Consider the following 14,858-nt stretch of genomic DNA (forward strand, 5'->3'; position numbering starts at 1 on the left):
ACCTACTAGAGAATGGACTTGAGGATATGGGGAGGGGGAAGGGTAAGCTGTGACAAAGTGAAAGAGCGGCATGGACATATATACACTACCAAACGTAAGGTAGATAGATAGTGGGAAGCAGCCGCATAGCACAGGGAGATCAACTCGTTGCTTTGTGACCGCCTGGAGGGGTGGGATAGGGAGGGTGGGAGGGAGACGCAAAAGGGAGGGGATATGGGAACATATGTATATGTATAACTGATTAAATTTGTTATAAAGCAAAAAAAAAAAAAAAGGATACATATCATATTTTATCTATGGCAAACCCCATAGCCAAAGGAATGCATTTTTCTATATTTTTCTGTACAGAGTTCTAACTTAGTATTATCATCATTAAATCCTAACAATCTGGGTTAACTGGCCAGGAACCGGTACCTCAAACCCTATCTGCCTCAGTCTGCACAGGCAGAACCAGTTTCTAAAGGGTGAGAAAGGGAGTTACTCACTGTTAGAGCAAGCAGTTTCCCATAGGTGAGATGAGCAGGGATGTGGTCGGTCTTGGATCTCAGTGATTCCATATACCAATGCTCTGCTTCAGGGAGCTTGCTTAGTCGCATGTATGCTTCACCTGGCAAGAGAATCATGGAAATCAGTATGAGGATACAGCTTTCCACAAACATTTGCAACAGATCACATCATCATGTTTATATTCCACACATTTTCAGATTCTGTGGCAAGTACTCTCATCCGTTACCTCATTTGATTCTCCAAAAGTCACCATCATGTCTATTTCACAGATGAGAAAACTTGTGTTTGGAGAAATTAAGTGAAACGCCTAAAACTCAAAAATGTAGTACATGATAAAGGTTTGATTTTTTTTAACTTAGAAACATCTAACTCCCAAGAATATGTGCTTTGTCACCATTTCTTTTTTTTTAAGATTGGGTCTTTCTTATGTACAATCATTTGTTCTTTTTTATTCACATTCATTCATTCCTTCAGACACTCAAGTATTTATAGAATAACTACTAATTGGAGAGTATTATGCAGGACCTAGACAACAGAAGTTCAAGGTCCTACCCTCTAAGGTTGACAACCTTGTTGAGAAAAGTAAGATTAAATGAAGGAGTTAAAAATATTTGGGTTTAAGCGTTGGTGCTAGATTTTAGTTTTTTTTCAGAAATTATTTGTATTTTATATTTTAATAAGTAAATAAAATTTACCAGTTTCCTTTGGAAAATCCAGTGAATATATGACAGTTATTTAGCATGCCCATCACCATGTACAAAGCTAGTCTAAGGCCTTTTAGCCATCAGCTGTTTTCTTTCAAATTACACAAATTTTGCCCACCAAATAGCATTTCACTAACAGCCAAGCAAGAGAAAAAAATTGGAAATAAAGCCAAAAGTGTATCAGTTGCCGGCTTATTATCACCCCTCTCTCCCTTCTATGCTCAGAATATGGAAGAATATTCACCTGATGGCAAAAGTATATTTTAAGATGATTTGTGTATTTAAGTTAAATATTATAGTTATAATAAACACTGCAAACGTTGAAGCTACTTAATTTCTGAGACTAGGCAACAGACTGGTGACCTGCATTATTTTTCAAGCAGACTCTTATAGCTTAACTAATCATAACTATGATGGCTTTTTCCACTTAGAGGAATAAGCAGAGGCTTTTCCTAAATGTGTTACCCACACTGGTTGTACATCTTTGCTTCAAAGGAAGAGCTAGCTTCCTTTTAATTTAATCAAATTCTTTTTGCATTAGCACAGCACTGTCAATAGAAATGTCTGATGAATTGAATTGATTTGCGTCTCCTGACCTTTTGAGTGCCCTTTGCTTGACCGGTTAGTAAAAATATTGGTGACAGATTATTAGTAACATGCATAAAAATGTAGGTACCACTCACACACATCTATGTGTTTCTAGTTCTGAGAAAAGTCACTAAACTACATTATCATAAAAATGATAGCTCGAAAAAAAATTTTTTTCCTAAAGCTTAAAATGTGTTCGCATTTAAGAAGAATTTGGTTAGACTGAATCAAATGCTCAGGGTGAGATGCAAGAAATCCTGAAGCAAAGACCAAAAACTAGAATAAAATATACAAAATATTCATAGTTGTTAGAGTGGTAGGATTAGGCATGGATTTAAAAAAATTTTTACATGTTTCTGCGATAATTATATTTTTTAATTATACTATCTCCTAATAAGTGAAACAATGTCATACAATTTTCTTTTTGGCATGTTGAACCAATAAATACTTCCAAACAAAACAAATAGTAATTTTCCTTAGGGAGAGTGAACCACTTCTTAATACTAAAGCGGTACTAGATATGATTTATATAACTGAAAAGATGCACAATCCTGAATATTAAAAATTGTAAAGCAAGTAATGATAAACCAAATCCAACTATTTATCTCTAAAAGGGATTCTAAAGCCAGAAGAAAACACATACTAATTTCAGAGTTAGAGCTGAAAGATGGGTCTGCATTATAGGTTCTGTTTGGAATTGACCTGAAATTCTACTTTGGGTCTTCAAGTGCTCATAGATAACTTTTTAGAAGTTCTACAATTATTGAATGTAATATGGCTTCTACTTTTCATTTATTAAAAATTCAACTAACTTGTAGAATAGTAACAGGTAAGTTACCTGTACAGAAAGAGAGTGCAGGAGAACCCCAATTCCAGGGTGCTTTCGAGATTCAAATCTTTATATTAAGTGTCTGATTTTTAAAAAATCATTTCAGACAGTGCACTATTTTTTTCCAAGTCAGAAATCTATCATGATTAAAACCCATTTTGAAATGAAATATTATTAATTTGCTAACTACTTAGGTTGAACTATTTTGTTCAGTAAGAACTCATAAGCAACTTATTAAGTTATAAAGCTTGTGAGGTGGAGAAATACCAAAGGACCACAAATAAGAAATATAATGCCATAATGCATCTTGGCAAGTATATGAAAAATGTAAATAACTAGCTTACTTAGGTACTATTCATTACAACTTAGAAAAACTTCAAGTAACCATTCAGTGCATCTCAGTAATAACAATGACAATAACATTCATTGAATGTTTATTACGAAGTACGGTAGCAAGCTACAGGGAGCAAATGTCTGACTTACATGCAGCCACTCCTCCCATTCTATACCTTTGGGCACACAGAATGTTTTCTCACTTAGCCCCACAAGGGGCCTTACCGCATCACCCTCATTCAGCCAGTACTAACTTTTCAAATTAGGTTTGTGAGATGAAACATATTTTCAATCTCTACATTAGTTGCTTATGTATCTCATTTTTTAAATTAAGGAACATCCTTAATTACCTGGATTTTACAGATAAGAAAATTGAAAAGCACAGTGGCTAAATCAAACACACAAAACCATAAATGTAGCAAGTGGTAAAACTGCAATTCAAACCCAGGACGACCTGACCTCAGTGCATTGCTAACCTGTTGGTAGTGAACAATCACAAACTTTCCAAGTCTCCAGCTCAGGTGAAAATTATACTCTGCTTCACTCACGGAAAGTTGTTTTCTAGCTATGATACACTGGCCATCAAGTTCATTTCACTTTGCCTTGGGCTTCTCTATTGAATTAAAGGAATAAGGAAGAGAAATAATAATCCACGGTTGACCTTTAAAAACGTTTCTGCCTCCTACTTTTATTCAATTATTAAGAGAGAAATATGTAACATATAAGATGTACTTTAGTCCTAAGGTTAACCTTAACACAAAACTGCCCATAAAAGTGGTAATAAAATCAAGATGTAGGGCTTCCCTGGTGGCGCAGTGGTTGAGAGTCCGCCTGCCGATGCAGGGGACGCAGGTTCGTGCCCCGGTCCGGGACGATCCCACATGCCACGGAGCGGCTGGGCCCGTGAGCCATGGCCGCTGAGCCTGCACGTCTGGAGCCTGTGCTCCGCGACGGGAGAGGCCACAGCGGTGAGAGGCCCACGTACCGCAAAAAAAAAAAAAAAAAAAAAAAAATCAAGATGCAAAACCTAAAATGCAAGAAAATGATCATGGATGAATTTAAATGTGTTTAAAAGGCAACTCAATAAAGATTCAGGCAACAAACAATACAAGACCAAGTACTTGCTATATCCCTGGCACTGCCAAGGTAGGAGCCTCATATTTCTCATTTCTAATTCATATAAGGGGTTAGAACACTCATTTGTGAATGTGGAGGAAGGAACAGGAATAATAAGTGACTTGAACAGTTAATAATCCTATCTTAAAAGGTGTGAATGCCTGGAAAGCCCATAATTTTTGCCAATGCATCAAGCTACCTACTATATAAAGTTTATTACTTACTGAATACCTACTAAAGTATTATATATATATATATATATATATATATATATATATATATTTGGAGTATAGTTGCTTTACAATGTTGTGTTAGTTTCTGCTGTACAATGAAGTGAATCAGCTATATGTATACATATATCCCCTCTCTCTTGGGCCTCCCTCCCACCCACCCCCCATTATCTTTATACTTTTTACATTATTCCTACACTCTGATTAGTATTGGTCTCATTTTACAAATGAAGTGACTATGGGTCATTGAGCTTAACCAACCTGCTCAGTGTTCAAAAACAAGCAAATGACAGATTCAGGATTCAGATTGGATTCTCTCTTTTTCTTTCTACTATTCCACTGTGTCCAAATACTATAAAAAAATAATTAGAGACGGGATAAAATAACTGCAAAAAGTGCCATCAGTGGATTCAGTATTAGGAGAGAATGGTATACATGTAATCCTTCAAGCTTGATTAAAATATTAAAATCACAAAAATTCCATAAAGGAAATGGCCACAGGAAAAGAAAGTTCAGTAAATTCAATAAGGAAGGGAATGAAGATACTTGATCGGGAATGGGGTGGAGGGAGGAGGGTTAAGTCATCTTCTCTGGTACTGTAATTCTTCTTAACTTACAATAATAGAAAAAAAATGTTTATACTACCCAGGAGGAAAGAAGCAATGATGACTATTTTTCTTTCTCACTCTACATACACACACACAAAAATGACATAATAGAGGTACCTTCGTAAGAATTCAAAGGTTTGCAGTGTGATGATGTAGTGATCAGGTTCATCACCCAGATTTATTTCCAATTCACTCACAGACAAAAGGGATTTCGATGTCTCCAGGCTGGCTTCAGGCAGATATAAGCCAGTTTCAGATGTAGAACAGATAATGTCACTCTTCCTCCCTAAAAAGCCCTGAATCTAAATAATCCAGGCAAAGACTAACTCCTTAAAGGAAAGAATGCTGGATTATTGATGATGTAAGAGTCCAGATCTCACTAATTTTCATGTTTCAAGTTACTGGACAGCTCCAGCTATCAGATAAAGAATAGAGCATGTAGGGGTACATACTACCCCTATCTGCTAGTGTTACCTTTTGTTTCTCCTGCCCTTGCTCAAGAGAATATATTTCTATGTTAAGATTCAGTTTAGATCCCCTATTTTCTTTTCAGCTTCATTTAGATGTAAGTGGCATACAGCACTGTAAAAGTTTAAGGTGTACAGCATTATGACTTGACATATATATTGTGAAGTGATTACCACAGTAAGGTTAGTTAATACCCATCATGTCATATAGATACAAAATAATGCTTTTTCCCTGTTATGAGAGCTTTGAGGATCTACTCCCTAAGCAAATACATCATATAGCAGTGTAAACTACAGTCATCATGGTGTACATTACATCCCTAGTACGTCTTAGTCTCATAACTGGAAGTTTGTATCTTTTGACCACCTTATGCAATTCCTCCACCCTCCAAATTCCCTATTTTTTTAAATTTTTATTTTATATTGGAGTATAGTTGATTAACAATGTTGTGTTAGTTTCAGGTGTACAGCAAAGTGATTCAGTTATACATATACCTATTCTTTTTCAAATTCTTTTCCTATTTAGGTTATTACAGAATATTGAGCCGAGTTCCCTGTGCTATACAGTAGGTCCTTGTTGGTTATCTATTTTAAATAAAGCAATGTGTACATGTCAATCCCAAACTCCCAATCTATCCCTCCTCCCCAACTTAAAAAAATGTTTTTGACCACATGTACCAAAAGTAATCACCCCTTTCTTAATTCTTACACTAATTGTTAAATCTCTTTTTAAAAATTCTTAAATAGGGACTTCCCTGGTGGTCCAGTGGTTAAGACTCCACGCTCCCAATGCAGGGGGCACAGGTTCGATCCCTGGTCAGGGAACTAAGATCCCACATGCCACGTGGCTCAGCAAAAAAAAAAAAAAAATCCTTAAATACATATCTTGCATATCAATTTCGGTTAGCCAACATGGATAATGCATATGATGGTAAACCTAAAGGCTAATGAGGTAGCATTCATTCCTGCCTTCATGGTACTTACAATCTTCTGAGAGAAATATATTTATCAGTATTCTCCAAAGTTTGATTTTTAGGTGCACATGAAACAACACAAAAATTGTTTTAATTTAGTACTTATAAATTACATTTAATCTGTTTTAAAATGTGATTTCATAGATATGTTTTAGAATGAAGAAAATTATCAAGTAAATAATAAAACAGATGGTAATGAGCAAAATCACAGTGAACAATGAAACATGAGTGCAAAAGGTGTGAACAACACTGAATTGCATGTGCCTAGCTATAAGTTCAGAAGTTCTAAAAGTTTCAGAAGAATGTTTGTAAAATACAGTGACACCAGCACACTGGGGAGAAATGCTACCTTTGTAAAAGGGCTCACGTAGGTTATAGCGTTTTTCTGGCCTGTAAAGAATAGGAGCATTCAGAAAATAGCCCTACACGATTTCTAGTAGGCTTTCTGCTGCTGATATGGTGAAAGCATCTGATTGTCAATATTGCAAGTGTTTTAGGATACTTTGCCTGAAGGTCAGGCGTTCTATGGTAATCTGTCTAATTTCTAAGCTCTCCCAGCTTAAGGACTTGGCTGGTTACTAACGTAATCATTCCATTTTTAAGAAATGCTTCTATTCCATTTAAGATATCAGGTTTATTTTGTTTTCTTTCTTTATTTTGGCTGCATTGGGTCTTCGTTGCTGTGCGTGGGCTTTCTCTAGTTGCAGTGAGTGGGGTCTACTCTTCGTTGTGGTGCACGGTCTTCTCATTGTGGTGGCTTCTCTAGTTACAGAGCATGGGCTCTAGGCGCGCGGGCTTCAGTAGTTGTGGCGCACAGGCTTCAGTAGTTGTGGCACTCAGGCTTAGCTGCTCTGTGGCATGTGGGATCTTCCTGGACCACGGCTTGAAGCCGTGTCCCCTGCATTGGCAGGCGGATTCTTAACCAATGCGCCACCAGGGAAGTCCTATATTGATGGTTTTTATAAGTAGTGTTTTTCTGTGCTGGTCATTTTTCTTTTAATGAGCACTTTACCCATCTTCAAGTTTATGATTTTTTTTTATATGTTACTTTTAATTCTTTCCTTAGGAACTAATTTTGCCACATAATTTTAAAATGAAATAAACACATCTTAATTAATTGACTGATTAACTTGGTTTGTCCATCTACCTGTTGAAATTATTTATAATTATGATGTAGCACAGAATTATGAATTATATACCAAAAGAGTAATTAGATGTCTGGGTTTCTAATTCTTACTTTTCCATTAAAACTTTGTATGGTTATAGACAAACAGGTTATTTGACAAGACCTTTGTTTATCATTCACAAAATGAGGGGCTAAGACTACATAACTCCTTAATCCCCTAAATTACATAATCATTTGTAGATTCATCCCTGTCCAGGAATTTACATAGTCATTTCATAAACCAGTGACAATATCCTAGTTAGTTTAAAAAGGAACTGTCATATTCATGGATTTTCTAGATAATCTACTCAAGATTGACTAGCCCAAGTCCTGATTAACCCTTTAAAAGTTTTTTTTATATTTATTATCTGATTACTAACATTATATCTACTCATTGTAGAAAATCTGAAAGATGATAATTTTATTAAATCAGATAGTGGTTGGTAAAATTTTGGTGTTTTTCCAGAATTTATTTTATATTTTGAAAAAAATCAATTATAAGTAAAATATTTTGCTAGTTTTAAATATTTAGGTTCCTTCTAGCATTTTAAAACTATATTAAAAAATATGATAAATTTTCCAAAATTATATTTTCTCATTCAAGATCAATTTTTTGTGTATTCAAATTTCCCTCCCAATTTTTTTGCAGGTACTACACCTACTTCAGCAATTATCATCCTTCTTTGTAATTACTTTAAAAAAATTTTTATCTTATTATCTTAGAATATATATATATATAGCAGTAGAATTCTTGAACTGATGAAAATGCATATATTTTCACAAATTTTTTAAATAAAATTTTAACCAGCAATTCTTTAAAATTGTGGGTCACTGTTTAATGGTTTTAAACCATTTTTTAAACCATTTTTAATTAAGACATTTATCTTTTCCTTATAGTAGGCAAAAGATGGTAAAAGCTTTTCATTTCAGACTATTTTAATTTTTACATATGCAAATCAAGTTGACTTTTCCTTTGTAGTTTAATCACTATCTATTTTGCACAAAATTATTCTCCATCATAGGGACATATATTCTCTTCTACTTATATAGTTTTGTGATTAAAATTAGCTACTTGTTCCACATGAAATACATTTTACCATATGGTGTGAGGCAGATATCTAATTTTATTGTTTCCAAACAGTTAATCAATTCTCCCAGATCAGCTTTTATAAAAACTCCCTTCCCTCAATCATATTTAATTCCACATCTATTATCTATGAAGATTTAGTAAGTTTTGATCTGTTTCTGGGGTCTCCATTCTGTCCTACTAGTCAGATTTTCTGTTTTTATGCCAGGACAACACTGCTCTAATTACTATAGCTTCTATTGATATTAATATTTTAATATCAAGTAGAGCAAGTCTCACCCATTATTCTTCTCTAAACCTTCTTGGTTCTATTTTCCTGTTAAGTCTACTAGATAAACTTTAGAATCATTCTGTCAAATTTTTGATAAATTTTTGAGATGTTTATTGCTATTGAATTATAATCCAGGGATCAATTAAAGATGGCAGTTTTTACAAAATTGACTTTTCCTATTTAAGATTATATTCAATTCTTCATTTATTCCAACTCCTGTCTGTCCCCCATCTTTTTAATGTATCTATAGGACTTACCTCACCAATTATAACCTTCCTGATCTTAAATTAGACTATGAGATGTGTAGAGCCAGAGAGAAAACACTTCATCTCTTTATCTGTCCTCCAACCTAAGTTCAGAAGTGGCTCCACAGAGTCTTGATAAATATCTGAGAAATAATTGATCACATTATGTATCAACTTGAATTTAGATGTTACATTTTTGCCTAGTATGTCACTGAAGAAAACTTTCCAAGTAACTTCTTTTTCTAGAATCTATAGGTCAGACAGAACCACATGACATCAGGAGACTATTAGGTCAAGAGTTTAACTTGCTGTGATTTTAATTCTCACTTTTTACTTCACGGTATTAGCATTAACATAGAAACATTAGGGAGTCTGGCCTTTACTTATTTATGTCATAAACTTGCTGTAACTATTGGCTGTCAAATTTTGTGAATCTTTTGTTATTTCCATCCTAATATTTTCTTCAGCATTATGGTACCATAAAGATGACAGAGTCCAGTTACCTTAGATATATTAGTCCTGATTGGAAATCCTTAAGAGGTAGTGAACAGAGCAGGCAAAGACAAAGACAAAAATTAAAATGATTACAGAAATTAGGAAGGCTACTTAGTATCTGACAACAGACTTTAACAATTATAACTTCTTCCTTTGGGGCGGAGTGACTGGAAGTAAATGAAATATAATCCAAGTCTTAAACTGAGGGTTATGAAAAGGTTCAATACGTAATTCTTTAGCAAGTCCTTACAGCACCAAACTTAAGGGGAAACGCTTGAAGCCAGAAAGCATAGTTTTAAAGCAAAGAGAGGAAACGCAGGGGAAAAAAATGAAAATGTGTTTCATTAAGTAAAATCACAAATCATGAAGAAAGAGGTTAAACTTCAGTGAAAGTTAAAAAGGTTCCTAGTATTATATACCGGAAACATCTGATGTACCATCAAAATTTAACTTGGAAGATAGCCAGGAGCCTATGTTACTATGTCTCTTTTTGCAACTGGGGACCCTGAAGTTCTCTAGGCTAATCAATTTCCTTTATGTTTTCAAGGAAATAAATCACTAAGAGCAATCAATCAACAAATGTTGGAGACAATCCCATAAAATGTTCAGATTTTCCAAAAAAAGAGAAGGTGAGACTGTGTGTGTGTGTCTGTGTGTGTGTGTGTCCCTGTGTACGTTGGAGGTGATGATCCGCTCCCAAAAAATATAATACTGTCGTCAAGAGAATTACAATGCAATAAAATAAAACGGCTTAATACAACTGGAATATTTAGGGAATACTAAAAATATATGCAAGGAACTTCTAAATTGTGTTTAGAAAAACCCAAAGCTTACACCAGAAAAAAGAAAAAAGAATGAGTAAATGTTATACTAGCTTGGAAAGAATTAATGAAAATAACAGTATTCAGAGAAATAGGATATAAATATTTGCAGGAAGACATCAGAAGAGAATAATAAAAGCATTTTCAGTTTTATACACATCTTCTTAGGATTACATTTCATATGTATTCCTGGATCAAGCAATATGTCTCTATAATATGTAATGAATAATTTATTTTGTACTATAAATTTTTATATTAATGTTAATTACTAAGATATATCAAAAAGTTAAAAATTCATTCTATTTTTAATGAATACTTAAAAATAAGATTCTACAACAGCTCACAGAACCCCATACTCATAATTCACATGTTGGCAAAAAAAAGACTTGTAATCTGGAACAAAACTTTGCATGTTCTATTTTAATGCTTTATTCAATTTGAATATGACAATAGCTTCACCCAGTGTAAATAAAATCACAACTAAGTAACAGTTCATGGGGGAGTTAAATAAGATTTTCAAGTAGGAAACAACTTTTCCCTACCTATTAGGAAAAGCCGATATAAATACACACAGAGCAAAGTATGTACAATTAGTAATATATTTAATTTTTAACTTCATTTGTATTACTGACCTATTCTAAATATGTGCAACAATTTATCATTTTCTTGACACTGATTTTCAAGATTGTATCCTTCATACAAGATTTTCTTCTTCCTCATGATTATGTCCATTTCATCTCAATGTCATCAAAATTGGCATCTTTTAAGAATGTCAGAATTCGAAATTCAGTTAATTTTCCAAGTATAACATAGCATCACTTTAATTTTCTGAGAACAATCCAACGCATATTTATTACTGAGTAAAAGATTCACTCCGTGGATAGTGCCCAATAAGAGAGTAAAATATACACTTCTTTTTTCTCATTTATTTCTATTGAAGCCTCAGAAAACATATTTTTCAAGCAGAACATATTGAAATTATTTGGGAATCAGAGAATAAGGATATAATTAGGTATTAATTTGAATACACTCATTTCCTTATAACTCAATTTAAAAATAAAGTTTTTAAGTCTCAGTTTTTTCCTTTACCACTAAACTGGCAAAAGTATGAATTAATGTAACAGGTGGGCTCGTGTGGTTTTAATAGCAGTGAAATATAATCAACTGTCTCATATCGTATTTCCAGGAAAGCAAGCAACATCTAGACCTAAGCATGATCCTTAGGCAATCCCAGCACTGGCATGAAAATGTTCAAACTCCCCATAGGGACCATATATCTTCTGGTCCTGGGTTTAATTGAAACTTTAAACAAAATATATTACCTATTTAATGCAGCTGAACTGGAGGCTGGCCTTTGTAGTGTATAGACTAATGCCTAGCAAATTAATGTCTGTAACCATAGTATATAATGTAGAATTTATATCAAGTGTGAATGGTAAAAAGAAAAAAAAATAAACCACTACAGTTTTATAATGAGAAATGAACTTTTAGGAGCAAATTGTGTACAGACATTTCATATATTTATTCTTTTTTGATATACAGCCCAAAGCTCATATTTCCTTATCTTATTGGCTCCATATCTTACAAAATGAATTTCTAAAATCTCCTGGCCCTGGTCTTATCCTTTCTCCTGGTCTTGTCCTTTCTGACAAACGAAAAATGAAAATGCAATGAAAAGATTTATCTTAAAAATTAGAAGTTAATATTCTTGTAGAGGTACACAGGTCAATGGCTAATCCAGTTATACAGTTGTATCATATTTGAAGGGTTGACTCACAGATTTTCAAGAGTGCCAATGGAAGCAATCAGAGGAAAATCACCAGAACTCAAAATAGGGGAAGCAGGTGGTATAAAAAGCTTAACACTACTGGAGTGTTAATGCTTCCACACTTGAAAGATGTGAAGTTCAAATCTCACACAGTTAAAAACCATTTCTTTCACAGTCAGCATGCTAAATGCCTTGAGCAATCCACTTAAGAACCACCAGTCATAGAAGAAAACATTAAGCATGTGAACCGTCCTATCAAAAATTTACTCTGAATATTTCCATTCTAAATATATTCGGGAACAAAGTGAGGTCAACACATACACACACACGCAAATGTGCACACTAGAAAAATCCAACAAAAAGAAATTATGCACTAAAAAACCAACCATACAGAGGCTGAGAGAAAAACAGACTTCTCTGACAGCCAACCTACTAAACTGAATTCAGCATAGAGTATACATTCTTCGAGTAGAGTTAGGATAAATTTACAGGTGAGAATTTTTGTGTTTTGTTGTCAGGAGGTACATGTGACATCTTCTTTGTCAGTTCTTACCTAAATGAGAGTAAGGAATCTAAAGGTCCCTGGTAGCCATTTATGACAAAACTTTTTCATTCCACAAGTTTCTTTCTCAAAAATACAAATTCTAACATTTGGACAAGCTCTTTACTCCAAAAATTGTTATAATAAATTCACTGTGTCTCCTATTTATTGGTTCTTTCACTGTTCTCTCTAACTAGCTCAATGAAATTGGGGAAATCTCTCACAATTGAAGAGCCGTTTTCACAAACCTGAAAATTAAGTCAAAAGATTCCTTCTTTTTTCTGAGAGAATGTGAGGAAAAAGCATCTTGTCAATTTTAAACCTATGTAAGTACAAGACTTGTTAGTTGCAGGCTGATGGAGGAAAATATATGTTCTAACACTGAGCTGGGATTTCATAAGTAACAGGGATGTGTATAAAAAAAGATCTAGGAATTATCAGAAATAAGAGAATCGAAATGGTAAGATCAAAATAAAGGCAAATGAGGTAATAAATAGCAATGATCATTATCATGGAACTCCCCTGGAAGAATGCAACCTCTCCCTAAGATAAAAGCATGTTACCCATAGACACATATTTTTTAAAGAACAAGGATATGTAAATATATATGCAAATTGTGACACTAGTGTCACATCAAAAAAAAAAAAAAAAAAAGCTTGAGATTTTTGTTCGTTTTGTTTGTTTTGGTTTGTTTGGTCCAGTCAACATGGTAGGCCTACATAGTTATAAACAAAATATTCTCGAGGCTAGAGTAATACAATTATCCATTTTATTTATAGGCATTTACTTATTTAGGAAAGATACTAAAGAGCACTAGACCAACTGTGAAATCACAAAGTTCTATGAGAGTAGAAACCATATGGACTATTTCCATTTCATCCTACCACCACTATACGCACCCCCCAACTCAGGACCTGTGACTTAAAGATTTTTTTTTTTTTTTGCACACAGAGGTTATTCCAAACATACTGACTGCAGACTGCAACAACAAGGCTGTAACTCTAGACTCGTACTCCATGAATACATCGTGGCTTTTTTTTTTTTTTTTTTTTTTTTTGCGGTACGCAGGCCTCTCACTGCTGTGGCCTCTCTCATTGTGGAGCACAGGCTCCAGACGTGCAGGCTCAGCAGCCATGGCTCACGGGCCCAGCCGCTCGCGGCACGTGGGATCCTCCCGGACCGGGGCACGAACCTGTGTCCCCTGCATTGGCAGGCGGACTCCCAACCACTGCGCCACCAGGGAAGCCCCATCGTGGCTTTTTGTTCTCAAGATATATTACCAAGATGAAATGGCCTAAATTGCTTATATATTATAATTAAACCCAACAATCACTTTGCATTGAGAAAGCCAAGTAATTTTATATTAAATAGTAAATAGGCTTAAAATGACCTTTGGGATTGGAAGGGCTCAAACTGATAAAATTGAAAGCTACAGCCTTTCTTAGTTTCCCATAATCTCGTAGGATTATTCAAAAGCAATGCTTAAGTACACATAGTAAGGGAAATAAACAATTATAGCGAAAGAAGAGAAAAAATGAGGGTGGTTAAAAATTAACCTACATTAGGGCTTCCCTGGTGGCTCAGTGGTTGAGAGTCTGCCTGCCAAGGCAGGGGACACGGGTTCGTGTCCCGGTCTGGGAAGATCCCACATGCCACGGAGCAGCTGGGCCCGTGAGCCATGGCCACTGAGCCTGCGCATCTGGAGCCTGTGATCCGCAAGGGGAGAGGCCACAACAGTGAGAAGCCCGCGTACCGCAAAAAAAAAAAAAAAAAAAAAAAAAGACAAAAAAAAATTAACTTACATTAAAAGAATTTTAATATACCGCATTTCATGCATCTGTAATGAAACCACAATTCTGTAGGTGTTTCATTCTTTTAAGATGAGAAGGTTTTTAATATATATTTGGACAAGGAATGATATCTATATCCACATATCTATATATCTATATCTACATATAGATATATATGCTGGTTTTTAAATGGGTAAAGATAAGCTGTATTGACATAGTGAAGAATGTGCCAGTTTTGGCAATACAGAGGACTGCATACAAAAAGCATTTAAATTTAGATCAGTAAACTACTGGTTCTAACACAAACTGTGTAATCCTA

The 14,858-nt window shown here is 34.6% G+C and overlaps 1 protein-coding gene across 3 annotated transcripts in view; it reads right to left on the minus strand.

Annotated features, from left to right (window-relative positions):
* TMTC2 (transmembrane O-mannosyltransferase targeting cadherins 2) overlaps positions 1–14,858 on the minus strand; it is a 423,341-nt gene that overhangs the window by 119,198 nt on the left and 289,285 nt on the right. For all 3 annotated transcript variants that reach the window (XM_060112322.1, XM_060112321.1, XM_060112324.1), the window contains one exon: positions 486–607. In XM_060112322.1, the coding sequence (XP_059968305.1) occupies positions 486–607 (122 nt within the window). The remainder of the gene's footprint in view (positions 1–485; positions 608–14,858) is intronic.

Source organism: Mesoplodon densirostris, chromosome 11 (genome assembly GCF_025265405.1).
Source record: "Mesoplodon densirostris isolate mMesDen1 chromosome 11, mMesDen1 primary haplotype, whole genome shotgun sequence".
NCBI classification, from domain to species: domain Eukaryota; kingdom Metazoa; phylum Chordata; class Mammalia; order Artiodactyla; family Ziphiidae; genus Mesoplodon; species Mesoplodon densirostris.